Consider the following 27076-nt stretch of genomic DNA (forward strand, 5'->3'; position numbering starts at 1 on the left):
TTGGACTCTTCTACTATGAATTCATGCTACTGTAATAGATGTAGTTAGCAGTTAGCATTGTCCTGCTCAAATATACAGTACAAGGCCTTTCCTGAAAAAGATGTTTTCTGAATGAAAGTGTTTGTTGCTCTAAAACCTGTATATAGCATCCAGCATTGATGGAGCTTTTCCAAATGCGTGAGCTGCTCATTCCACAGGCACTAATGCACCATAATAACAGCAGAGATGTAGCTTTTTAAAGTGAGCGCTAAAAACAAGCCAGATGGTTCCTCTCCTCTTTATTTTGGAGGACATGGTATCCATGGTTTCCAAAAAGAAATACAAATTTCCATTTGTCTGACCACAGAACAGTTTTCAACTTTGCCTCAGTGCATTTTAGATGAACTTTGGCTCAGAGAGGATGGCAGCGTTTCTGGATCATGTTCACGCATTCCTTCTTCTGTGCATGATGGAGATTCAACCAACATTTGTGGATGTCACAGAAAACTGTGGTGTTGATGAGCGCATGCAGCGATTTCCATTACAGAATCCGGACTGTTTTAAATGCAGTAAGACCCCAAAGCTCAATACTGATTTTCTCTCTTGTGCACAGAGTTTTCTACAGACACTTCCAAACTTTCCCCCAGTTTTGTTGCTCCGTCCCGACTTTTTTTGAGACGTGTTGCAGCCATCAAGTTCGAAATGACCTTTTCTTTTTTCCCTACAATGGTACATTTCCTCAGTTTACACATTTGATATGTTTTCTATGTGTGTGTGTGTGTGTGTGTGTGTGTGTGTGTGTGTGTGTGTGTGTGTGTGTGTGTGTTTAGTGCTCCAGAGATTGAGGCTCATTAATGTCACTGGAACAGAATCGGGCGACAGATGGTGCAGTGTTCACAAACAAGAGTGCTGATTTCCTGTTCCTAAAAGGCACACACACACACACACACACACACACACACACACACACACACACACGTACGCGTGCGCACACATACACTGAAGCTTGACATAAACTCAAATCTGGAATCTTTTCTGAAGTATCGCGTGTCCATATCCGAATTGTAGAATAACACAGTGTACAGTAGACATGCAGAAAATACAAAACTTACACACATTCTAATATTATATCATTTTTACATTAGATTTAATTATTTCTTGTATTAAAAATATTCATTTTTACATCTTTTTAAATTAATGATGCTGTATAACTATTACTGTGTGCTTTCACATGCTATATTCATATTGATGTAGATAGATTAAAGTCTCACAGGAGCAGACCAAAAGTTTGTGGACACCCGACCCTAAGATTCCCATGTGCCGTTCCACATTTAGTCTTCATTTGCTGTTATAATAAGCTCCATTCTTCTGGGAAGATGTTCCACTAAATTTTGTGAAGGTTCATTCAGTCACAAGTGAGTCAGTGAAATCAGGTGCTGATGCAGGTGAGGTGAGGTGAGGTGAGGTGAGGTGAGGTGAGATGAGGTGAGGGTGCAATCAGCGTGCCAGTTCAATAGGGTTGGGCTTCGGAGCTCTATAGCAGTAGATCTACCACTCTAACCCATGTAAAGCAGATCTTCATGGAGCTAGCTTTGTGCACAGGGGCATCTTCATGCTGGAGCAGGTTTGGGTATGGGTTCAAGTGATGGGATAATTTCATGCCTCACCATCCAAAGACGTCCGAAACAATTGTGTATCTCCGGTTCTGAACCACGCATGGCACACGGAAAAGTCGTGTGTTCCAATACTTTCGGCCACAGCGTGTAGATCGACATTATCGCTGGACTGAGATCTGTGCTTTATTTACACTGTTTGTGGTTGAAATATTAAACCATGAACGCTTGACTTCGCTTCACGTGTTCATCACGGCCGTGTACCAGCAGGAGTTTGTTGACCTCTGAGAGTGGTTTTAATAACCGCCACGTCCGTTCTGCAGATCAGCGAGTAATAAATCTCACTGATGTTTTCACTGAGCTGCTCCTTTAGATCACGTTATTACACAGAGGTGAACCACAATATCAACCTCACACACACACACACACACACACACACACACACACACACACACACATCACTGTCCTCTTTAATAAGATCGCACTTATATACTGTATATACATAATATATGGCCAAAAGTATTGGGACAACTGACTTTTCCGGTAGCAGGAAATTTTGAACTTGGAGACCCAAACCTGTTCCAGCACGACTATGTCCCTGTGCACAAAGCCAGTTCCATTAAGATCTGCTTTACATGGGTTGGAGTGGAAGATCTGAAAGTGAACGGCACATTAGGCCTCCTCACCACATCTCACCTACATCAGTACCTGAATGAGTTACAAATCTTTACAAGCACACCTTCAACTTCTAGTGGAACATCTTCCCAAAAGAATAGAGTTTATTAGAACAGCAAATGGAGACTAAATGTAAAACAGGATGTTCAAAAATCACAAAGAATTCTTTTGGAAGGGTGTCGACAATCTTTTATAAAATAGTGCATTTGTGTTTATAAATAAATAAATAAATAAATAAATATAGTTGTGTTCAGAACCAACAACTCTAACAATCGCTGTAATATTTCCCGAGCTGTTCTCATGCAGACGGTATGCATTATGGTTTAATTCGATTTTTTCATTTGTGCCACTTTCCCTGAGTAATTAAACTCAGAACCAAAAAAACGAATGAAAAAAAGAGCAAAAAAAAAGGGGCCAACGTTATTATGCTACTCGTCATTAGGACGGGACGATTCACAAACAAGTGGTCCATTTACAGCCGCAGAGCTGCACCACATCCTGTATATCCTTTTACTACAGCAGCAGGTTGCAGTGTTTTGCTCGGTGCTAATAGATCAGCAATTGTTTCACAGCTGTTTTACTTTCTGCTCACAGCCACATGGTTCGTAAACTGTGCTGATTGGGCGTGTGCTCCACAAGGAGCTAACTTAGTGAAGCACCTGTGATGATTGGCTTTTTATTAAAAAGAAACAGAATAGGGCCTGAATTAGAGCCCTGAGGAACACCAGTGGTTTACTACTAAAAATACTGAATTTACTCATCTTGGATGGTGTGGAAGTTTGATGACCTCACGTGTTGTGTATAAGATATGGTGACGTATCAGGAGAAGTGTTTTTTTTTTTTTTGGTCTATCTCTGAACAGGAAACAATCACTCTGCTCATCTCTAACGAATTACAGCGATGACAGAGTGCTGTTCGGATGAAAGCGTAGACGCATGACGGATCTTCACACGTCTCAGAAGTAATGCCCGGGTGATTGGGTTAGCTGCAAGAAAAATGAGCATAAAACAAATCAAATATAATTAAAGCAAATGAGGAGCATTCACAATTGCATTACTTCATCCATAAAACCTCATAACATGGCGTCTGCTGCAGCGTGAGCAGCGTTCTGCCTCTCCGCCTCGTCGAGATCGGACGCTCACGTTTGTCCCTCTTTCTGTTGCATGACCTCAAAGTCCCATTAGAGCTGGAGAGGAGTCCACACACACACACACACACACACACACACACACACACACACACACACACACACACACACACGCAATAGTAATCTGATCTTTAGGGTGTGTATCTCTATATAAGCTCTCTCCACTCATAGTGAGATGCTCGTGAGCTGGACAGTGGACAGGACACACATACACTTATCCACACACACACACACACACACACACACACACACACACACACACACACACACACACACACACACTCACACGTACCGCCTCTCAGCAGGTAAGAACTTTTTTATTTTATAATCACCTCAATGTTATTAGTTGATGATTAACATTTTTCTGACTTTTTAACAGAATTAAATCACTCAGGATTGTAAAATATCACAGTTTAATACAGTTTCAAAGTTTTTCTAATCTCCTGCAGCAGATTTAAAGTGATCAGCTCTATGAACATGATGATGATGATTGTGATTATTATTATTATTATTATTATTATTATTATTATTATAAACCAATGATCCTGAGATAAAATATTTATACACAGTTTTTTTTTTTACCATAAACTGTATTTCCGAAACCCACACATTCATCATTCTCCCCTTTTATTCTGAACTCGTCCCTTTTTTTCCAGCTAAAATGTATTTTATTATTATTAAAAAAACTAAATACCAAAATAATGTTTATGCAAAAAAATAAATAATAATAAAGGTCAGGTGTTCTGTGTGTATAAAACTTTACATCATGTTCTGTGTTTCAAACTAAAGTCAATACAGCAACACCAATAGTAGCAATAATAATAATAATAATAATAATAATAATAATAATAATAATAATAATAATAATAATAATAATAATAATGATATTTTACATTGAAATTGTATAGATATTAATATTATTTTTATACACTTTTATGGTAACCCGGATCAGCACTAAGAGTGTATTGGTTTGTGACACTGGATTTTCTTTATACATTTTTATAATTTACATATTTATTTATGATTTTGGCATGTAAATATTTAGAAAATTGTTGACCAAATTGTATCAGATATATATATGTTGCTAGGGCCTATAATAACCTGACAATAATAATAATAATAATAATAATAATAATAATAATAATAATAATAATAATAATAATAATAATAATAATGTTATACAGAAACTTCCATAAATTTTGTAAGCAACTAAATATGCTTTAAAAAACAGACAAAAAAAATTGTGAGGAAAAAGGTAAACGTGTTAAAAGTACATTAATAATAACAGAATAATAACATAAAATGTGAAAAATACATTTATGCTGATTAAATATTTTTTACAAAGATATATTAAAATAATAATAAAAGTCAAGCAAAGATTAAAACTTTGCAATGTTTAAAAATTATTATATATATATTTTTTTTCTTTATCATCAGGAACAGATCCGGATGTGTTTTAATAAATGCAACAGATTTTATCTGCTTTATCTAATGCATTTTTAATAATTCATTATTTAAGCTGCATCAGTGAGGTTTAATTTTAAATTTTTTCCATCTGAACTTTCTTTGCTAGTTTCTCGTCTAGTCGTTGTCTGTTTGTGGTGAGATGCCATGCGTCTGTCCAGGTCTCAGTTGAAGTTTACGCACGAGTACCAGAGTCTGATGGACATGGACAAAAAGAGCTGCACATCAATGAGCGTCTTTGAGGTTTCACATTTTATTCTGTTCACAAATTCACTGTAGAAACAAAACTTATTTCTAATTTGTGTGTTTTTGTTTGTTTGTTGGTTTGTTTGTTTGTTACGCAGTTGGCTTTAGAGGGCAATGCCCCAGCTCTGGAGGGGCACTCGAGTAACCTGGGCACGCGGGACGATGGCGGTGCGACGCCGATGCATTATGCCTCCTCCAAAGGCCACACCCGAGTCATCAACCTCATCGTCCATATCGCCGGCCCTCAGGGTCAGACAGGAGTTTGTTTGTTTTTTTCTCAGGAGATGAAAAACATCAGTTCTGCTGAATGTATAGCTAAAGTCCTTCACTAAACTCAGAAGCAGAAATTACCCAGAATGCATTGCAATCTGATCTGCAGTGATCGACTTATCCATGTTTTCGAAATCAAAGTAAAAAAAAGCTCAGGTCTGAACCAGTGATCATAAACCTAACAATTTAAAACATTTTATTAATTCACTCTGTAGTGAGATGATGAACAGGATCATGACCAACATTTTTATTTCATTTTATTTATTTATGTTTTTACTTCTTTTTTTGACAAAAATGAGGAGCGTATGTGTAAATGGATATTTTGTACTTCAGGGAACATGTTATGATGTAACAGTGATGTGGGCGGGGCTTAGAGCCTACTTCAAAACTCTATTAGTATTAGATAATGCAATAGATATGAAAAAAAAAATCATCAATCTTTTAACAATCTTTCTACAGTTTACAAAAAAAAGGTGTTATAGACACAATGTACCAAAAAAACCAGAAAAACGAGTGAACAGTATGATAATATTAACAATAAATTAGAGAAATTTTGGAATTCTGAGCGCTAGCTGGATGAATATTCAAATTTAAAGCCATATATGGAGGTTTACATTACCAAAAGTATACCATATACCACACACACACACACACACACACACACACACACACACACACACACACACACACACACACATATATATATATATATATATACATTTAAATTTTAATCAATATATATTATAAATGTAGATTATGAATGCAGACCATAAAATGCTGAAACCTTTTGCTTCCTGATCCGGAGCCGGTTGATGGAGACGGCAGAGAATCCGTGTGGAAGTGTGTTATGGTAATCTAATTTAGAGCTTCTAAACATATGAACTCGCTCCTTCTCGTGGATCCTCTTGCCGGCGTTTTAAAAATGGAAGTTCTAACATCATCAGCAAAAAACATCCACAGCTGATTGATTTCGGAGTGTTTTGGGCCTGAGTGAAATCAGACTGGGTGTGATTGGACAGAAGAGCTGTATACCAGTCCAATCAAATCGATTCTATGGAAATTGGAAATTAAATTGCAAATTGGTGATTTTTTGGAAATTCAACCTGAAATTAGTATCTGGCTTTTGAAAACTGTTGTTGCGGATGTAATCTTACATTAGTAACAACTGTATTCTGTGTGTGTGTGTTTGTGTGTGTGTGTGTGTGTGTGTGTGTGTGTGTGTGTGTGTGTGTGTGTGTGTATAGAGCTTGATGTTGTAGATGATGAAGGGAACACTCCTTTGCACTGGGCTGTTCAGCAGGATCAACATGGAAGCTGTTCAACACTCCTGAGTCTCGGGGCGAATCCCAACATCCTGAACAGAGCATCTCTCTCACCTCTGCACCTCGCTGCCAGCCTCAGACACAACCACATTCTGGAGGTACTGAGGATCTCACACGCATCCTTATTTTTATTAGTTTGCAATTACATTGAATGTTATTGAACAGCCATGAAACAAGCCACTTCCTGCTCTCCTGTTTTTGGATCGATTCCTCCTCAGTTAAACCTTGACTAATTCCCACACACCAACCAGCCCAACCTATCACACATTAGGTACCACCCAGGTCTGAGACACATAAAGCTTACAACTTCAACTTGACGTATGTGGATACTTGATCCATACATATGCACAAATGCGTCTACTTCCTGTCTGAAAGGATGTCGAACCAATTTATGCAGTTTCAGCTATTTATAATACTGTACTGTTTAACACAACATGATCTGGACCGGAAATAGTTTTTTTACTAGTGATTCTCTTGATATAAATACACTTTTTTGGTGAAGTAGACGCATTTGCGCACATGCGCAGTACAAATTGTGTTTCCGTGTCTTTTCAAACTGCTCATGCGCAGTAACGAAGGATGAAGTAAAATCATACAACTCAAAGGAAAGCACTATCTGCCCTCTTCTGCATACATCAGCTTGCAGGCGCTCACAGTTATTGGTGCTATGATCAATTACAGAAAGACACAGAAGATCCTACCCATCCAGAGAGCAAGTCCAAGTTTGCGTTATTAAACTTACAACCTTTAATTCGCATCAACATTTTCATTAATTGAAACTGGAGACTCCTTCCATGAACTTTAAATAATAAATGTTTTTTCACAGATAACTTCACTTGCTGTACGAATTTTGAGTGCGAGTTAAATATGAACTTAAACTACTGCTAGCTGCTGTTCTAGACAAAAATCCAACACCTTCTGACTAATCACAATCCAGAATTCCACAGCTGTGGAATTCCAGATGTGGAATAAAATCAGATATGTGGTCTCTGCTATCCAAAAACAAACAAGAACAAATTGTTTGCAAAGTGAACAAATCCTGTGAATCTGCACTTTGTAGTGATCTTGAACTTGTTTTTTGTTTTATAGCAACTCCTGACACACAGTCAAACGAATGTGAACCTGGAGGGCGACCTGGGAAACACACCTTTAATCCTGGCTGCTTCAGTGGACAACCACGAGGCACTTCTTACACTGGTAACTAAAACGTCTGGATTCTTACAAAACCTTTCAGGTACTTCAGTGTGAGATCTCTGAGACGATTTCACCTCAGAGAAATCAGAGGACAGGAAGCATTGACCATATAAGGAAAATGGTCAGTATGGTGCGTAAATTGAGACAGTAATAAATGCAGAAAAAAATTCATCAAGGATGATACAATCTCTGATAACGATTTGTGTCTACACACATGTCTATTAAACACTTCAAGCCATTTAATAGTTCTGCAAAAGTTCCATTATCCATGTCAATAAAAGCTCTTCACTTCCTTTCTTGATCACTGTTAATTGTTTTCCATCTCCAGCACATTTATTACATTTTTCACCACTTCTTTTCACAACACCATTTCATTGTCTCTCATTAATACCACAACGAGGCTGAAACTCTGCATTCTGATTGGTTAGAAGACCTTTAATGCTCCTATGTAATTATAAATAGTATTTATAGCTCATTCAAAACACAGTATATGGACAAAAGTTTGTGGACACCTGACCATAAGATGGGATTTTGCTTTTTGAACATCCGATTCCACATTATTCCCAATTTGCTCTTATAATAAGCTCCACTCTCCACTCTCTGATGTTTCACCAGATTTTGTGGAGATTTGTGGAGATTCATTCAGCCACAAGGGTGTGAGTAAAGTCAGATACTGATGTAGGTGAGAAGGTGAGGAGGCCTGGGGTGTTGTTTAAATTCTTCCAAAAGGTGTTCGATAATGTTTGGAGCTCTATAGCAGGAGATCATCTACATCTTCCAACCCATGTAAAACATATCTTCATGGAGCTGGCTTTGGGTATTGTCATGCTGGAATACGTTTTGGTCTCCTAGTTTAAGTGAAGGGAAAATGTAATTCCACAGCATCCAAAGACGTCCCATACAATTGTGTGTCCTCCATTATTTTGGGGAAGGCTGGAAAAGGTGGCAACACTTTTGACCACATTCTGAGGAAGTGATTAAGTTTTTGGATCATTGTTTAAAAGAGCATAGAGTTTTAAAGCTGTAAGCTGCAATTACATAAGCGAGAACAGGAGTATATTTCTTTTATTAAATGTAACAACAAATGGATAAAAACTATGATATTTTATTTTGATTTAATAAGAAAAATAAATCAGTATTTGAAATATGAGATGTTGGATCCAGCACAGGAACGGAGCCAGACTCTTCTGCCAGAACAAGCTGGGTCACTTCCCCATCCACGCCGCAGCCTTCGCCGGAGCCAAGAAATCCATGGAAGTGGTTCTCCAAAAAGGTCAGATATCAGGCTGAGAGGGATCTGCTTGGCTCCTGAGTTTAAACGGTGAAATGTGATGCGATCTATGAAACATTCAAATCATTTTCTGTGAACAGGAGAGGAGACGGGCGTTCCTATCGAGAGACACATTAACTACCTGGACAAATCCATCAGCACGCCTCTTCACCTGGCTGTACGTGGAGGAAACCTCGAGGTCATCAAGCTCTGCATCGCTCACGGAGCCAAAATCGACCAGCAGCAGGTAGAGAATTTCACTTCTAACAAAAAACTATTAATGCAATTCAATGTAGGCCATAAGTATGTACACCCCACAGCCCTGCTGATTCTGAGCTCTGGATTGAGATTGGTCAGAAGGTGGTGATTGATGATTAATTAAAACAAACTTTAAAAAAAAAGTAGTAAAAGTAAGTAAAAAAAAGAAAAAAGTTTAATATTATAAGGAGATGTTTCTGCAATATTAATGAAAGGAGTCTCCAGTGTCAGTTCTTTGTCAGAGGTGAAGCTGCAATTGTAAGTTTTCCCAAGTGAAGTTTATACTTTTTGATTTCTTTAAAACTTTGAGAAAAACAGAAGTTGGTTATGAAACTGTGATGTTGCCATGGCGAAACGTGTTTGGAGAGTTTGGTAGTTGTGATGTCAAGGTGGAAACTGGAGCATGAGGGAGGCTGGCATTTTGAGTTAGAAAACTGTTATAGATTCTTCAGACACCTAACCCTAACCCTAAACCCTAATTCTAAACGCTAATCCTAAACCCTAGGGTTACCCTAACCCTAACCCTAAACCCTAACCCTAAACGCTAACCCTTAATCATAACCCCTAAACCCTAATCGCTAACCCCTATCAACCCTAACCACTAACCCTAAACCCCTAACCCTATTTCTATTTCTAACCCTAACCCCTAACTGTAACCCTAAACCCTAACCCCTAATCCTAACCCTAAACTATAACCCTAACCCTAACCGTAACTCTAACCCTAACCTTAGCTTCCAAAGAAGGAACCTTTCCAAGAACCTCCCTACTGTCAAAAGATTTCTGGAGGACATAACCATAAATCTGTAATTTTCTTATGATTTGAATGTTTTTTTTTCTTTGTGTTCTGCAGTGTGATAAATCCACAGCTCTGCACTTCGCCTGCACTCAGGGAGCCATCGAAGCCGTCAAGGTGATGCTCCAGGCATACGAGAGAGTGTGTGACATCATCAACATCACCGACGGAGCATTCCAAACACCGCTTCATAAGTAATCACACCCCACAGTGCTGCTGAGCTCCCAAGAGTGGTGCAGGTTTATTAATTAGATTTTTTAATAAGAGCGAGAAAAGGAAAGAAAGAGAGGCTGGAAAGAGAACGAGTGTAAAGTGTAAAGTGAGAACAGGATGCCTTATAACTATGCGCAACTATAAACGGAGAAGAAGTACTAATTGGCAGTCGTAGGTAATTTATTGTGCTGGAAAAAGAAATAAAACTTTTATGTGATTTTATAGAAAATAATCATTCTCACGACACCCGTTCCACCGTCATTTCCTCTCTTTCTATTACAGGGCGGCCATCTTTGACCACTACGACCTGGTGGAGTATCTAATCTCACAGGTGAGACCACTTCTGTACACAACGTATCATGCGCTGAGCTAACAATACAGCTAGTTAACAGAATAGCTAGCTGTCACTTCATCTAATTAGCATTTTGACTACCTAACACCCTAACTATTCAGCTAATATTAGATCTATCTATCACTCTGACTAGCTAACTGTGCCGCTAATATTCAATTTATCACCCTGACTAGCTAACTGTGCCGCTAATATTAAATTTATCACCCTGACTAGCTAACTGTGCCGCTAATATTCAATTTATCACCCTGACTAGCTAACTGTGCCGCTAATATTCAATTTATCACCCTGACTAGCTAACTGTGCCGCTAATATTCAATTTATCACCCTGACTAGCTAACTGTGCCGCTAATATTCAATTTATCACCCTGACTAGCTAACTGTGCAGCTAATATTTGATCTATTTACAACCCTGACTTGCTAACAGTGTAGTTCATATTCAATCTATAACCCTGATTAGCTATCTGTGTAGCTACGATTCAATCTATCACACTAATTAGCTAACGATGCAGCTAATATTCAAACTATCATCCTGACTAGCTAACCGTGTTGCTAACATTTAATCTATTACCCTGATTAGCTAAATGTGCAGCTAATATTCAATTAATCACTTTGACTAGATCACTCTCCCACTTTACAAATATTAGCTAGTTGGCTTCTTTGCTAGACGTCCGTATGTTTCAGGGTGCTGACATCGACTTCACTGACTGTAAAGGCCACTCGCCACTACTGCTAGCAACCAGCTGCGGCGCGTGGAGAAGCGTGAACCTGCTGCTGTCACACGGTAAACTCAAGCGAGAACTACGAATGTTCACAGAGAGAAATAAAATACAATATAAATTGTTGGATTGTTTGTGTTTTGGTGTCAGGTGCTGATCTGACAGTTAAAGACAAAGCAGGATGTAACTTCCTGCATCTCGCCATCCTGCAGCCCCGAGGTTTGAAGAACCTTCCATCTGAAGTTCTGCAGGTGATTCACGCTCTCGGCTTTCTGAACTTTATCTTCATTACAAATTGTCAAACTAAGGTTCATTGTTGATTGTGTGGTTTGTTTCTTTTTTTATCTCTTCACACACACACACACACACACACACACACACACACACACACACACACACACACACACACACACACACACACACACACCTATGTTTACTGTGAGGAATGAGGTTATAAAATAAAAACAAAGATTTGCTGCCTCCTAGTGTTCAACTAAAGCGCTGCCACTCCCTCATCACAGGAGGCCTTCGATTTTCTCCACAGCCATGTCCACCTCCCCACTGAACAGCCTGAGGAAACATCATGTTCATGTGTAGGATCATCACGTAGCTCTCAGAAGCAAAATATTCTCAGCTAACTTTTGCAGATTTTGTTGCGAAATAAAAACCAACCAACAGCCGATGTTTGTATGTTTATATCAGAGTGATATTACTTATTTTTATCATTGCTGCAGAACGAGAGTGCAAGAGATCTGCTGAATGATGAAGATGCAGAGGGCTGCACTCCTCTTCACTACGCCTGCAGGCTGGGAATCCCTGACTCGGTGAAGAACATGCTCGGCCTAGAGGTCTCACTTGACCAAAAGTCCAAGCAGAAGAAATCGGCCTTACACTTTGCAGCCGAGTAAGTGATTGGAAAGAAGAACCTCTAGAGAACCATTAAAAATTTGTGGTAGTAAAAGCACAATTTGTATTGGTGAAATTTAGGGAGTTTTTAAAGTCTGAACATCTAGATTTATATACATAGCAGGTTAATGGTGGAGAACTTATCTCCATAAATTTCCAAAAACAACAACTCTGATTTTTATTCATAGAAAGTCTAAGCTCCAAGAACAAGATCGTAACTTTCCAAAGTAGGAGATCAGATCCCCATTAACATGAGATTTTGAGGAACAGAAGTTCTTCATGACATCTCTTTAATTTGCAGGTATGGGAGGATCAACACGTGCCACCGGCTCCTGGAGACCATGACAGACACGCGTCTGCTAAACGAGGGTGATGAAAAGGGCATGACACCGTTACACCTGGCTTCACATGGTGGTCACGTTAAAGTGGTCGAGCTGCTCCTCAGAAAAGGTGCTCTGTTCCACAGGTACAGGAACACACAGCATCTCATTCTCAGTAGTATAGTGCGGTTTTAGCTTCATTATGGTCTACATAATCATCATTAATGAGATCACCGGGGGAGCTCCATCCAAGCTTCGGAGGTGAAGACGGAGATGAGATCTGAACTCACGACCTTCTGTTAATGAATTCTGAAGCTGTTTATTTTCTGCTGTGTGCAGCGATTATAAAGGCTGGTCCTGTTTACATCACGCAGCAGCTGAGGGCTTCACGCAGACAATGGACAGCTTACTCATAGCCAACATCAAACTCCTGGACAAGACCGACTGTGATGGAGTAGGTTTCAGAGTTTTATCTGGGGGTGGATTCTGATTGGCCTGAAGATGTTGATTAATTCTCTATAACAGCAGCTCTGACAGTAGAGCAGGTTCAGATGAGAGGTGAGGGAGCAAACGTTTATAGCTGCTTTAACATCTCATGGACGTTCCTCAATATTAAATGTAACCATAAATGGATAAAAAAATATCCCATGTGCTTCCTGTTATAGAAGAGTAATCAACTTCTGGGTGGAATCTGTGATTAATACCTGATAATATTATTATTAATAGTAATGATGATGATGATGATGATATTCAGATATATGAATATTACACGTGACATAAGTGGCGATAACGGCTGGGGTATTGTGGGATATGTTGCGGTAGAACACGGCGCTGCATTTAGCTGCGCGAGCCGGACACGTCGCTGCCGTTCGCCTCCTGCTGTCCAGAGGAGCTCAGATCCTGCTGAACCGCAGTGACGCCACCTTCCTGCATGAGGCCATCCACAACGGGAGGAAAGACGTCACGATTGCCGTGATCGACAGCGACAGGTGCAGTACGATCAATCCCATCATGCTCTGTGGTTACTAATGAAGAATAGATGATTTACTAATTGAAGGAGGCGTGGCCTCTGTGTCTATCAGTTTTAATGTCTTATTAGTCTTATTAAAGGACGTGTTTTTCACTTTTATAAAACTTTTCATGATTTCTTTCCTCTACCATTCTATTTTTCACATTTTTATTCGGACCTTAGCCACAACCACAAATTTAAACACTTTTATTCGCCTGATCCACATTTTGTAGGAACGTGACTGTTACTTTGCGCCCCCTTGTGGAGTATCGACACACACACACCAGAGTTATAAAAATCTACAGTGTTAAAGGTCTTTGAAGGTGTTGAAGGTTAGGTGTGTGTTTACTGTCGTAGGTGCGAGGAGGCCTTCACGACGTTCAAAGTAAACTCAGCCAAGCGCTGCCCTGTACTGGACATGATCGAGTTTCTCCCTGAATGTGTCAAGGTGAGCTGATGTTTTTCACCACAAAAATCCATACGCTCAATACAAATAATATATTACACACTTTATTCACGGTAATGTGTGTTTTCTTTCTCCAGCATCTCTTAGACACCTGCATTAAAGAGTCAGAGGAAGACGTGAACTCCTGCAACTACTATGTGGGTTTTACTCCAAATAAAATTCGAATTGTCTCCTCTGAATTCACGTGATAATCCTAATCTATTTTAAAGACTTGTGTTAATTAATCCATGTCTTCTGTAATCTCGCCTGTTAAATAAACCCTGTCTCTTGTAAACCACATGTTAATCCCATCTACTGTAATCTCACCCATTAATCCCTGTTTCCTGTAATCTCACTTTTTAATCCCCATCTCCTGTAATCTCAACCATTAAAACCCGTCTCCTGTAATCTCACATGTTAATCCACATCTCGTTAATACATTTCTTGTAATCTCACATGTTAATCCCCGTCTTCTGTAATGTTACCTGCTAAATAATTCCTGTCTCCTGTAATCTCAGGTGTTAATCCCCTTTTTTTGCTCTGTTTGATGAACAGCTGGAGTATAATTTCCAGTGGCTTCAGCAGCCGATACAGTATGCTAAGAAGTCAGAGCAAACTGAGAATGGAGACACGTACAAACCCCTGGCTGCTCTGAACGTCAGTATTTTACAGTAAAAGTATTAAAAAGTATAAAAAATTAGAAATCCGAAACACTGACATAATAATAACATGTAATTCTTTATAAAATTTGCTTTTCTCCCTCGCTGTGTTTAGGCCATGGTGCAGTTCAATCGTGTCGATTTACTGACTCATCCGGTGTGCAAGAAATATCTGGAAATGAAATGGTGAGTGATTGGGGCAGTGTAGACCTTCATCTATTATATAATCCCTGTCTCCTTTAATCTCATGTCAATCCCTGTTTCCTGTAAACTCACGTTAAATAATCCCTGTTTCCTGTAAACTCACATTTTACCTCATTCCTGTTATCTGTAATCCCATGTATTAATCCCTGTTATGCATGTTAATCAATCTCTGTCTCATATAACCTCACCTGTTAATCCCTATTTCCCATAATCTCACATACTAGTCCCAATCTACTAACCCATTAAATACCTCACCTCACCTGTTTTTACATATTTAAAAATCCCTGTCTACTGTAATCTCAACTGTTAAACCACCTATATTCTTACATGCTAGTCCCATCTCTTTTAATTTTACCCGTTAATCCCCATCTCCTGTAATCTCAGCTCTTAATCCCCATCTCCTGTAATCTAAGATGTTAATCCCCATCTCCTGTAATCTCAGATGTTAATCCTCCAGTCTCCAGCACAGTGGAGTTAAGACTTTTGTGTTTTCTCAGCAAGTTGAGTTATTTTCTTTACCTTTAAGACACTTGAAGGAGACCTGCTGTAAAAGGAAAATAATCCACCTCAGTGTAAATGAAAGTGTACTGACTCTCACTCAGGCATGCGTATGGTGTGAAAGCTCACTTGCTCAATATGACCATGTACACGCTGGGAGTTTTCCCACTGACCTACCTGATCGTCAATCTGCGGCCTCATTTGAGTGTGGAGAGAAACATCACAACCATCAACATGGTCACCAAATCTCTCAACAAGGTACAGAACCACAGCAGTTATTTAAAAAATGATATAAAAAGTAATTAATTAATTACGTTTCTACATCGTTTACACGTGCGATTTCCTGCATTACTGTAAAGTGTTCAAACATTCCATACAATGATTCTGCTTATCCCAGGATCAGTGTGAATGCTGGAATGTGATTGGATGGAAGTTCATTGTGAATGCTGGATTGTGATTGGATGGAAGTTCATTGTGAATGCAGAATTGTGATTGGATGGAAGTTCATTGTGAATGCTGGATTGTGATTGGATGGAAGTTTATTACGAATGCTGGATTGTGATTAGATGGAAGTTCAGTGTGAATGCTGGATTGTGATTGGCTGGAAGTTCAGTGTGAATGCTGGATTGTGATTAGATGGAAGTTTAGTGTGAATGCTGGATTGTGATTGGCTGGAAGTTCAGTGTGAATGCCGGATTGTGATTGGCTGGAAGGTCAGGTGTGGATTCAGAGTATTGAACACACAGGTAGCATTAAACACCTCACAGAGCCACGGATTCCCTCTCGTTAATGAAATTCACACTTATTTAATAATGCTCATTAACATCAACTTTATATTCTATTAAATGTACTGATTTACTGTTTGGTTTGTTTTTGACAGCAATGTTACTTCATCACAACCTGCATGTTCCTGGTCCTTGCGATGAATTTATATGCTGTGGGTAAAGAAGTAGTTCAGATGTTTCAGCAGGTACCATCATGAACTTCTTCCACACTAGATTTTGTGATGTATGATCGAATCTCGTAAACGTTACAATAATCCGAACACTGACCGATTCATTTCCTTCTCACCAGAGGTTAAAGTACCTGCAGGACCCATCGAACGTGATGGACTGGGCTGCAACCATCTGCTCTCTGCTCTTCGTCCTTCCTCTCCTGATGAACGTAAAGAAATCGTGGCACTGGCAGGCTGGAGCTTTGGCGTCTCTCGCCTCCTGGGTCAACCTGCTCCTCTATATGCAGCGGTACACCTTCACATTCATAATATCGTCATGATAGTTTGCACAAGTGACTACATGTGGGTGTGGCCAGTGATGCAACAAATTTAAGTTTGTTGCATCACTGCAACATTAAATTTGAACTTTTGTGATTTGGTGAAGCCACAACCAGAGATTCATTTTCTGATTAGTGGAAGGCTAATTACATCACACACACAGGTATCATACACACACAGGTATCAGACACACACAGGTATCAGACACACACACACACACACACACACACACACACACACACACACACACACACACACACACACACAACGTGAAAACACAGGCAGCACACAAACACACACAGGTAATGTGGAAACACAGGTAGCACACACACAGAGTTACTACACACACACACACACACACACACACACACACACACACACACACACACAGGTAACGTGGAAACACAGGCAGCGAACAAACACACATACAGGTAATGTGGAAACACAGGTAGCACACACACAGAGTTACTACACACACACACACACACACACACACACACACACACACACACACACACACACACACACAGGTAACGTGGAAACACAGGCAGCGAACAAACACACATACAGGTAATGTGGAAACACAGGTAGCACACACACAGAGTTACTACACACACACACACACACACACACACACACACACACACACACACACACACACACACACACAGGTAACGTGGAAACACAGGCAGCGAACAAACACACATACAGGTAATGTGGAAACACAGGTAGCACACACACAGAGTTACTACACACACACACACACACACACACACACACACACACAGGTAACGTGGAAACACAGGCAGCGAACAAACACACACACAGGTAACGTGGAAACACAGGCAGCGAACAAACACACATACAGGTAATGTGGAAACACAGGTAGCACACTTACACACACACACACACACACACACACACATGTAACAGCAAAACGCAGAGTGTTAAAGTGTTCTCCCCCGTGTGTGTGTTCAGGTTTCAGAGGTTTGGGATCTACGTGGTGATGTTCCGGGAGATCTGCAAGACGCTCCTGAGCATCATTCTGATCTTCGTTTATCTGATCCTGGCGTTCGCTCTGGCCTTCTACGCACTGATGATCGAGCAGGTGAGCTTGATTACTTATATTGCAGACCAAATGATGGACAGTCAGGATCCTGTGAGTTTACCGTTTCCTCCCATCATTCTGTCTTCCAGAGACATTTTGGACGTCTGTTTCTTTCCTTGATGCAAACGTTTGCCATGATGGCAGGTGAGATCAACTACCAGGACAACTTCCTGAAACCTTACATGAATAAACACCTTCCGTTCCCCGTGCTGACATACTTCGTCTTAATTTGGTTCGTCCTGCTGGTGCCGATTCTGCTCATGAACCTGCTAGTGAGCTTTACTCTTCCTCCACCTTGCTCACGATGGTTCACTTATCTGAGGTGTGAACGCTTTCTGAACGCTGTGTTCTTACTGTAGATTGGTTTGGCTGTGGGAGACATCGCTGAGGTGAAGAACAACGCCTGTCTGAAACAGATAGGAATGCAGGTGAGTGCTGTGACCTACCTTTAGACTTTAGTGGAAATACCATGTGACCTGAGAGGCCACGCCTCCTTCATTTTGACAGACACATGGTAAATGAGGTCCCACCTCCATTGCTGTCACTTATACTGGCGTACAGAGACGCTTTATTTTATTTAGACTAAAAGGCACAGTTGGCCACGCCCTCTTCACATAAATTTACATAGGCCATGCCCTTTCATCTACATGAACAGTTTGTAGAGGCCACACCCCCTTAGTTTAAATCAACAGTTCGTAGAGGCAATGCCTCCTTCATTTCATTTTATAAAGGCCACACCTCCCTGATTTACAAAAGCCATACCTGCTTTATTTATACAGGCAGGTAGAGAAGCCACACTTCTTTAATTTAAATTGACATTACAGAGGCCACACCTTCTTTATAATAATGAGGTGAAAAAACGCCATTGTACCTGCCCATCTAAAGAAAGACAGAATGAAGGAAACCTTTCAGTCAAATAGACTGACAGGCAGAGAGGCCACACTTTTTTTTTCTTTTTTTATATACATAAGACTAACACAGGCCACTCCCCCTTTATTGTGACTGACAGACACTGAAGGCACACCTGCTTTATTGTGACTGACAGCCAGAGGCCACGCCTCATTTTTCTGGGCATATAATAATATTTTCTGTAAATAACATACAGATTGAACTTCACACTAATCTGGAGGAGCGTCTGCCGTACTGGTTCATGAAGAGAGTCGACCAAATCGCTATTAAAGAATTTCCTAACAAGTGCTACCACGGCAGGGTAACACACACACACACACACACACACACACACACACACACACACACACACACACACACACAGTTTTTATAGTGTTGTTGAAGCAGTCAGAAGGTTCCAGACTGATGTGTGAATGTGTGTGGTAGAAGTGGTTCTCCTGTAGAGGTGAAGTAAACCGCGTCAGAGCACGACTGAGTTCCAGCACACGGCAGTGCACACAACTGGGAAGAGAACTCACCAAGCAGAAACACAGGTAACACACACACACACACAAAACAGAAACACAGGTAACACACACACACACACACAAAACAGAAACACAGGTAACACACACACACACACAAAACAGAAACACAGGTAACACACACACACACACAAAACAGAAACACAGGTAACACACACACACACACACACACAAAACAGAAACACAGGTAACACACACACACACACACAAAACAGAAACACAGGTAACACACACACACACAACAGAAACACACGCAGGTAACACACATGAAACATTCATAAACAAGAGAAAGACGTAACATTCATACACACAAACACACAACAGAAACACATGTATCTCTCACACACAGAGAAGAAACACGGGTAACACACACACACACTATTAAGTCATTCAGAAAAGTAGCATTTTGTGATATTGTTTCACAATGTTGTGTAGCACTCACTCTGTGTGTGTGTGTGTGTGTTCAGACTAAAGGACCTTTCTGAGCTGATGGAGAAGCAGCACACCCTGCTGAAGCTGGTCGTACAGAAGATGGAGATCAGTTCGGAGGCGGAGGAACACGACGGTCCTCGCATCGTGCGCGACTTCACGCACAAACTCAGCACTCGCAGCAAGTGGGGGCCGTTATTGCGTGCCGTCACAGCCAAGAGGAAGTGACATCACAACTCGCCACCCCGAGCCAACCCTGAATACCCGTCACACACCACTGCAGTTAGAGCTCTTTTTTGAGAAATACATGAGAACCGAGGTCTTTATTTTTTATTCATTCTTCGTTCTGCTGTTAATAAAGTAATGACATGTCACACACACACACACACACACACACACACACACACACACACACACAGCTAAACACTATACAATAACTTCTATTATCAGACTATCACACTTATTGGAAGACACTTTTCAGGATCCACATGGATTAAACCATTTAGCAGATTTTGGGGGGAAAAGAACAGACTAAAGTTTATTAGAAAATATTACAGATGCCTGCAAAGAAACAAACAAACAAACAACCCAGGCGATCACAAGCACGTCTTTAATCCACGCCTATTTCTAGCTACATCGGCAATTTCAGAAATGATTCCTCAAACGCGTTTTATAGTGAAGCAAAACGAACGACGTTTTTCACGCCACCAAACACAAAAACCTTTTTTCAGTTAATTAATAACTACTACTATTATTACTACAAAAAAAAAACAAAAAAAAAAACAACAACAAACAAACAATCCCTCGGGCCGCCGTGACGTGACGCCGTCAGGTCCACGCTCACGCCGCCGGTCGTTTCGAAACGTCTCACGACTCTTTGGACTTTTTTGTTTCGCTATTCAGCGTTGGTCTTTTCCTTTTCATTGCATTTTGCTCTGGAGAGGAGGAAGAAAAAAAAAAAAAAACTCGAGATTGAAAAAAAAAAGAACAAAAATAAAACAAACAAATAAAGAAAGAAAGAAAGAAGGAAATCTGACCTTTGGTCGTGTGTCGCTCTCTCTGGGCGGAGTGAGAGTGGGCAGGGTTGGAGCTGGTGGAGGAGGAGTCAGGAAGAGGCTTGTTCTGTTTACGCTCCTCCCCTAGACCCAACTCAAGGGCCTGCCCTAAAGAAAGGGGAGGGGCGGGGCATGAAATGAGGGGCGGGGCATGTACGAAGGGGGGGGGGGGGGCAAGTAATCTGTACAGAGTTGTGTTAAATCTACTTTGTATTTTTTTTTTTTTTTAAGACTAAACCCTCTCCCTGCTGCTGCTGTGTTCAGGCAAAAGAGCAAAATATAACAAATGCGTGAAGAGAGAGCACACGTGAGCGCAGACACGTCAGGCAGCGTGAGAGTTAGTCTGTAATACACCTGCACGCGTGTTAGAGAGTGTGCGAGTTTTATAAAATGACAGCATGTGGATATAGTAATGTTCACGTCCACGTTTTTACCTACGTGCCAGTTATTTCTATTCTCTATTCTTTTCTTTCTATCGATTATATTAAATATACGATGCAGAATTGCCCATGTTGCGTTTTTATGGAAGCAGTTCCTGGTTTTCAGTGCACATTCACATGAGTAATTTGTACGATTCAGATGGTTTTTTTTGTGTGTGTCGATCCCCTGACACGCCCCATGTAAACACCAGGGTTGGGCGATATTAAAGAAATGTTGTATCACGATACTTCAGGATGTTTCTACATACAAATAGCTTTTTAAGTGACAATGTAAAAAAAGAAAAAAAAGAAAAGAGCACCATATTGACAGTATCTGTGAAAAACCTTTTAACCCCTACCTGGGCACCTGGATGCCCGCGTCCTGAAACGTTAATTGTTTGCACGTGTCATTGGATTAAGTTAATAATCTGTATTACAGTAGATATAACGCCCCGCCCTGGTGCGTCTATTTCCTGATCTTTATTATTAAAATCACTACTCCAGATTTGAAGTAAATCGCTAATTCTTTCACCCTTCTACTGAATAACGTCACGTCACTGCCGACTCGGCTTCTGTCCTCAGTGTTGTACATGTCGCTCGAACGCCAAATTACATTATTTTTTAACGTTTTAGAGAAAGAAAACCAATAATCAGTGTAAAGTGATGGTTTGTGACGACTCTTACAGGTGAGTCGAGGCAAACAATCCGATTTGCTGAAATGAATCGGAATTCGTATCACCGCTTTAATATGCGCTTCGTTATGCAAATATATTTTATATAATCAGATTCGAGCTGTTGTGCTGTCAGATGTCCAGGTTATAATCGTATGCAGACAGTGTTAATTACTTACAAGTAACTGTTAGTGGCATGCAGTGAGAGCACCCCCACATAAAACACACACACATACACACACACACCCGAAAGCTGCTGCATCCTCCAAAAAAAAAAAGGGATGAAACTCACATTTATTGATTTGTGAAATTTTGCGTTACAAAGTCACAAAATTTTATTTTTTTCGAATCGCTTACACCTGGAATCTATTAGCTCGTTTCCATGACAACAATAAGACTAAGAACATCATTGGCTGGTGTACAGGTACTAATTTAAAAAACAAAAAACAAAAAAAAAAACCCCACTCGTTTAAATGAAACAATACTCAATAATATTAATTAATTATAACAATAATAATAATAATAATAATAATAATGTGTGTATCAATACAGCGGCTCTAACACTCTATTAGCGTTCACATGAGACGATCTTATTAACAGGCTTCTAAAGGGAAGAAAAAAAGAAAAAAAACAAACAAACAAAAAAAAAAAACCCTTGAACTCGGCTCGAGTGCAGTCATGCCTGTTCAGCGCACGATGCTTTTCTCTCCCCACAATTTCTTTTTTAAATCTTTTTTTTTAAGCTCAAAAAAGCAGTACACATGCAGCCATGTGCATTTCAGTCCAACACATCAAAGTGCATCCCGAGTGTTTAATAAAGACAAGAACTAAACTTCACACCATGGTCCCTAAAAGTAACAGCAGCCCCCAGTACCAAATACTGACATTCTGCTTCATAAATATGTTTACAAACAAAATTAAGTCCGCTAATCATAATAATGAAAAAATAGCACACAATAACGGTGTGATGGGAAACTAACGAGTTTAAGAATCGAAATAAAGTACATACATGTGAGATCTGAGTCCTAACTTTTAACATCCAGATGTGCTTATTTGTGCTCCAGTCGCAGGAGCTGTTCCTTACCATTTATAGTTAGAGACTTTAACTGGCCGTCTTCCTCGACCTCCACTCGCTCCTGTCCGTTCTCGACGATTCTGCGAACACACACACAGCATTCATTAGCAAAACGCTTAAAAACGCAACACCGTGCAATGACACACGCATTCCCGAAATTCCCAAAACACAAACTTAAAGGCACCGATTGTATATGATGCCTCTGGATGCAGTAGCATGAGATCTGGATGTCCAGAGGTTGTACCTTTTCGTGGTGATTTTTCTGCCGTTGACGTATTTGGTGGATGTGGACACAGAGCGAAAGTTCCCCATTCCGCTTCCTCCGCCTCCGCCTCCTCCTCCTCCTCCGCCTCCTCCTCCAAACGAGCTGGAGGAGAAGGATGTGAACCCGCCTCCTCCCATCTGTCCCATTTGGCCATAAGAGCTGAAACCTGAAACACGCACAGCGATTACGCAAATGAAACAAAAACCGGTCTGAAACGGTAACACCGGCGATGTCTGACCTGTATCAAACGAGGAGAACGTCGGTACGAAAGGTGTGAAGCCGCCAAACCCCCCAAATCCTCCAAATCCGCCGGAGAACAACGAGTTTCCTGTTCGGCTCCTGCTCATCCCGCGGTGCTGATGGTGTTGATGGTGCTGATGGTGCCGGCGACTTCCGCTGAAGAAACTGTCTCTGAATGGATCGTCTCCTGCAGAAGAACCGCAGAAGAACCACAGCTTAGGATTTCACTCCGTTACTGCTCCATCACAAGATGTTTAAGGTCTAACAGACTTCATAACGCAAAAAATAAATCAACAACTTCTGTCCAATCACGATCCATGTTCCACGGTGTGTGTGTGTGTGTGTGTGTGTGTGTGTGTGTGTGTGTGAATGATTATTGTGGCTGGATGTTTTTTAGATGATAATTTCTCCAAACTCACCGAAGAAATCGGTGAAAGGGTCACGCCCACCGAAGAAATCCCTGAAGACGTCCTCAGGGTTGCGGAACGTGAAGCCTTCGAAGGGGTCGCCATTATGGTAATGTCGTCCTGTAAAAAAACACGGTGAGACTCATCAGGAACAGGTTCTGTCCTAATCGCTGGAACATAAATGAGTGCGGTGTTTACCTCCTCCACCTCCTCCTCCTCCTCCTCCTGACAGTCCTTCTTTACCATACTGATCGTAAACACGCCTCTTCTGGGCTGCAGGAACAAAAAGACACGAGAGGAGATTGCTGAGAAATTCGCTCAAGTTCCTGGACCAGAGGTCGTGACCCTACATTGGGACGAACAGGTTAGTACAGGCACTAAACGTGGTCAGAAGTTTGTGGACACCTGACCTGAAGACTTCTGAATATCCCGTTCCACATTAAGTCTCCATGTGCTCTTATAATAACCTTCTGGGAAGATGTTCCACTTAATGTTGTAGAGATTTGTGAAGATTCCTTCAGTCACAAGGGTGTTAGTAAAGTTAATGATGTAGGTGTTGTGAGGAGTCCTGGGGTGCAGTCAGGGTTCACATTCAATGTTCAATAGGGTTGGAGCACTAGAGAAGGAGATCTGCCACTCCAACCTAGATCATGGAGCTGGATTTGTGCACAGGAGGAGTGTCATGCTGGAACAGGTTTGGGTCTTAGTTGTGTGCCTTCAAGTTTGTGCTACAGTTTGGAGAGGAACCGCATATAGCAGAAGAAAAAGTCAGGTGTCCAAATATTTTTGGCTATATCATGTAACCTTAGTGAGAGATTTTTGTTTTATTTGTTTAATAATTGATTTTCTTTCTTCTTTCTTTCTTTTCTTTTTCTATCCTGTTTTACTCTTTATTTTATTTTGGTGGAGAGGGTTACTGTTGGGGGATGGGTGGACACGGGCCAGACACCAGAGAGAGGGGTTCTATCTGTATGCTGTAGCTGTTAATTGTACATTTATTGTAAAAATAAACAACAGAGTGAATCAGTGGGGAAAACAAACAAACAAAACGCACCATCTGACAGAACTTCATACGCCTCGGAGATCTCCTTAAACCTCCTCTCGGCCTCGTCCTTGTTTTCAGGGTTTTTATCCGGGTGCCACTTTAAAGCAAGTTTTCTATATCTGTGTAACACACACACACACACACACACACACACACACACACACACACACACACACACACACACACACACACAGCACCATGAGCTCAATTCCTGGATCATCTGCTGTTTATTACACTGTTATAATACAGTCAAGTGAAACGTTAGCATCTACTCCTTCCTCTCACGTACGGAGATCAGACACTTACGCTTTCTTGATGTCGTCAGGACTGGCGTCTTTCGGGACTCCTAATATCTGGTAATACTCCACCATGGCTTCACACACTCACACACACGCGCTCTCTCTCTCACTCACACACACACACACACACGAAAGTACCGCTGCTCAGGTCAGACGACGACCTGGAACATAAAACAGGGGAAAAATTTTATCTCAACAGATTGAACACAGCTCTCACATACACACATACACACACACACTCACAGAGGAATGAGGAAGAACATACCAAAACTATCCTATGTGTGTGTGTGTGTGTGTGTGTTAAGGTGTATGTGTTTTATCAGCAGGTATTTCGATCTACTGATAGCCAACTTTTTCTCTTCCCAAACATCTGATGGAGTTACAGTCCGCTAAACAAATCCTCACACACAAAAACATGACGTTAGAAGGTCAGTACATCTGAAGGTTCCAAACGTCTCGTCTTCACAATCTCACTGTTAGATCAGTCTAGGATACACTGAGGGTTTAATACACACTTCATGCACGTCAGAACTCATCCCTCGCAGCTAGAGACTGTCCGAAGAGCTTCGCTGGCAGTACGGCTGTGGGGGCGGAGCTTAGGTAGAACAGAGGCGTGTCTTATTCGTACCCAGCTCTGTTTCTTCATGCGATTTTCAAGAATCAACCCCATCGTCCATTGTCTTAAACACAAAAAACTTCTCAGCCATCTGGCACATCTGCATTTCTCCAACGTCTCACACGTCTCACTCGACATGGCTCATTTTTCTTTTCATTTCAAGTCACAAACTTGGAGTCAGCATGAAACCGAAACCTCTTTACAGCCCTGCTCGGACGGGGTTAGTTTTCCATTCAGAGGAGAGCATGACTGCTATATAAAATCACACCAACGCTTTTACAAGTAAAATAACCAAACATTCAAAATAATTTGATAAACTAACCGTTTATTTATTAATACCCAAAATATCGTGTATCGTGAAATACGGTATGATGTTTTTGAAGCCAGAATCGCTAAACCCTGGCCTTAGGTTAATTCAAATGCTTTTTCCAGAAGGTTCTATCCTTCACCATGACATGTCCCACTCCAGAATAGTTCTACAATTATATTTAGGATTGGTTCATAATATTTTATAAAACAAAACTTGTGTAATTAGTGTTTTATGCGCGTTGTTGTGAGAAATAATGTAAACTGCGGTATGGGGAAGAATTAGCATAACATGCTAGCGATGCGCTCGACTAATCGACTTATTCATTTCTCAAATCTCGATTACGGTCTGAAAACATGAATAAAAACTAAACAGGGACGGATTTATTTTGTCTACTTAGATTCACAATCCGAATCAGTAAATTAGCTGCAATTATAATGCGTTTGACGCGTTATTTTTTTTTACCCCAACTCTATTCCGAAAGCCACGCCTCTCTCCTGGGATTGGCTCGTTCACCTTACACGGAAAGAATCAACCAATCGGAATCGATCTACTGCCCAATTCGAGGGCTGAAACACGGAAATGGTCGGAATATGGGTAGGAAAAGAACTGATGAGGGGGAGAGAAGCACTAGCTCGAGTATGTGAGACACCTTGAAAGAAATGCGGGCAAACAAAATGGCAGCGGAGTTCAAATCCAAACTCAGCGCACCTTTAACAATTACCTGTTGGTGTTCTTGGTTCCAGGTGCTTCAGCTCTCCGTTTTATCCTTCCACAGCGCTCACTTCCAGCGATAAATACCAGGTCGGTTTTGACGCATTCACCGGAAATGCTGCAGATAACCTGCATGCATGAACGTCACATCCGGTCTTAGGAAAGGG

General features: G+C 40.7%; 2 protein-coding genes across 8 annotated transcripts; one reads left to right on the forward strand and one right to left on the reverse strand.

Moving 5' to 3' along the window:
• The first annotated feature begins 3591 nt into the window (after positions 1 to 3591).
• trpa1a (transient receptor potential cation channel, subfamily A, member 1a) lies at positions 3592 to 20596 on the forward strand. Of its 2 annotated transcripts, XM_083525603.1 has the most exons (28): positions 3592 to 3719; positions 4988 to 5121; positions 5223 to 5373; positions 6639 to 6814; positions 7806 to 7913; positions 9075 to 9183; positions 9282 to 9427; positions 10289 to 10425; positions 10727 to 10775; positions 11478 to 11577; positions 11663 to 11763; positions 12247 to 12416; positions 12720 to 12884; positions 13078 to 13192; positions 13561 to 13727; positions 14105 to 14195; positions 14291 to 14350; positions 14748 to 14849; positions 14967 to 15037; positions 15658 to 15811; positions 16434 to 16523; positions 16628 to 16797; positions 17805 to 17934; positions 18024 to 18206; positions 18294 to 18362; positions 19040 to 19144; positions 19270 to 19376; positions 19835 to 20596. In XM_083525603.1, exons 2-28 carry the CDS (start codon positions 5026 to 5028, stop codon positions 20022 to 20024), a joined length of 3312 nt encoding a protein of 1103 aa, XP_083381729.1. In that variant the 5' UTR covers positions 3592 to 3719; positions 4988 to 5025; the 3' UTR covers positions 20025 to 20596. The 2 variants fall into 2 exon arrangements, with proteins under 2 accessions (XP_083381729.1, XP_083381730.1); XM_083525604.1 differs by lacking the exons at positions 19270 to 19376; positions 19835 to 20596 and having other exon boundaries at positions 18024 to 18078; positions 19040 to 19141.
• dnajb6a (DnaJ heat shock protein family (Hsp40) member B6a) lies at positions 20307 to 27076 on the reverse strand. 6 transcript variants are annotated; one of them, XM_083526022.1, is made up of 10 exons: positions 26920 to 27076; positions 25280 to 25433; positions 24983 to 25092; positions 24127 to 24201; positions 23941 to 24048; positions 23520 to 23708; positions 23261 to 23447; positions 23026 to 23096; positions 20834 to 20959; positions 20307 to 20731 (listed from the first exon to the last, which is right to left on the reverse strand). In XM_083526022.1, exons 2-10 carry the CDS (start codon positions 25342 to 25344, stop codon positions 20664 to 20666), a joined length of 999 nt encoding a protein of 332 aa, XP_083382148.1. In that variant the 5' UTR covers positions 25345 to 25433; positions 26920 to 27076; the 3' UTR covers positions 20307 to 20663. The 6 variants fall into 6 exon arrangements, with proteins under 6 accessions (XP_083382148.1, XP_083382145.1, XP_083382146.1 ...); XM_083526019.1 differs by having other exon boundaries at positions 23261 to 23708; XM_083526020.1 differs by having other exon boundaries at positions 23261 to 23708; positions 26907 to 27054.

This window comes from Silurus aristotelis (assembly GCF_946808225.1).
Source record: "Silurus aristotelis genome assembly, chromosome: 22".
NCBI classification, from domain to species: domain Eukaryota; kingdom Metazoa; phylum Chordata; class Actinopteri; order Siluriformes; family Siluridae; genus Silurus; species Silurus aristotelis.

Bases quoted from the DNA above. Each gene is read 5' to 3' on its own strand.
- trpa1a (XM_083525603.1), top strand. From the start codon at position 5,026: ATGCGTCTGTCCAGGTCTCAGTTGAAGTTTACGCACGAGTACCAGAGT. The intron at 9,428-10,288 runs GTAGAGAATTTC...TGTGTTCTGCAG, and splicing joins CCAAAATCGACCAGCAGCAG to TGTGATAAATCCACAGCTCT. The intron at 17,935-18,023 runs GTGAGCTTGATT...TCTGTCTTCCAG, and splicing joins ACGCACTGATGATCGAGCAG to AGACATTTTGGACGTCTGTT.
- dnajb6a (XM_083526019.1), bottom strand. From the start codon at position 25,344: ATGGTGGAGTATTACCAGATATTAGGAGTCCCGAAAGACGCCAGTCCT. The intron at 25,093-25,279 runs GTAAGTGTCTGA...TGTGTTACACAG, and splicing joins CCTGACGACATCAAGAAAGC to ATATAGAAAACTTGCTTTAA. The intron at 24,049-24,126 runs GTAAACACCGCA...GTTTTTTTACAG, and splicing joins AGGAGGAGGAGGTGGAGGAG to GACGACATTACCATAATGGC.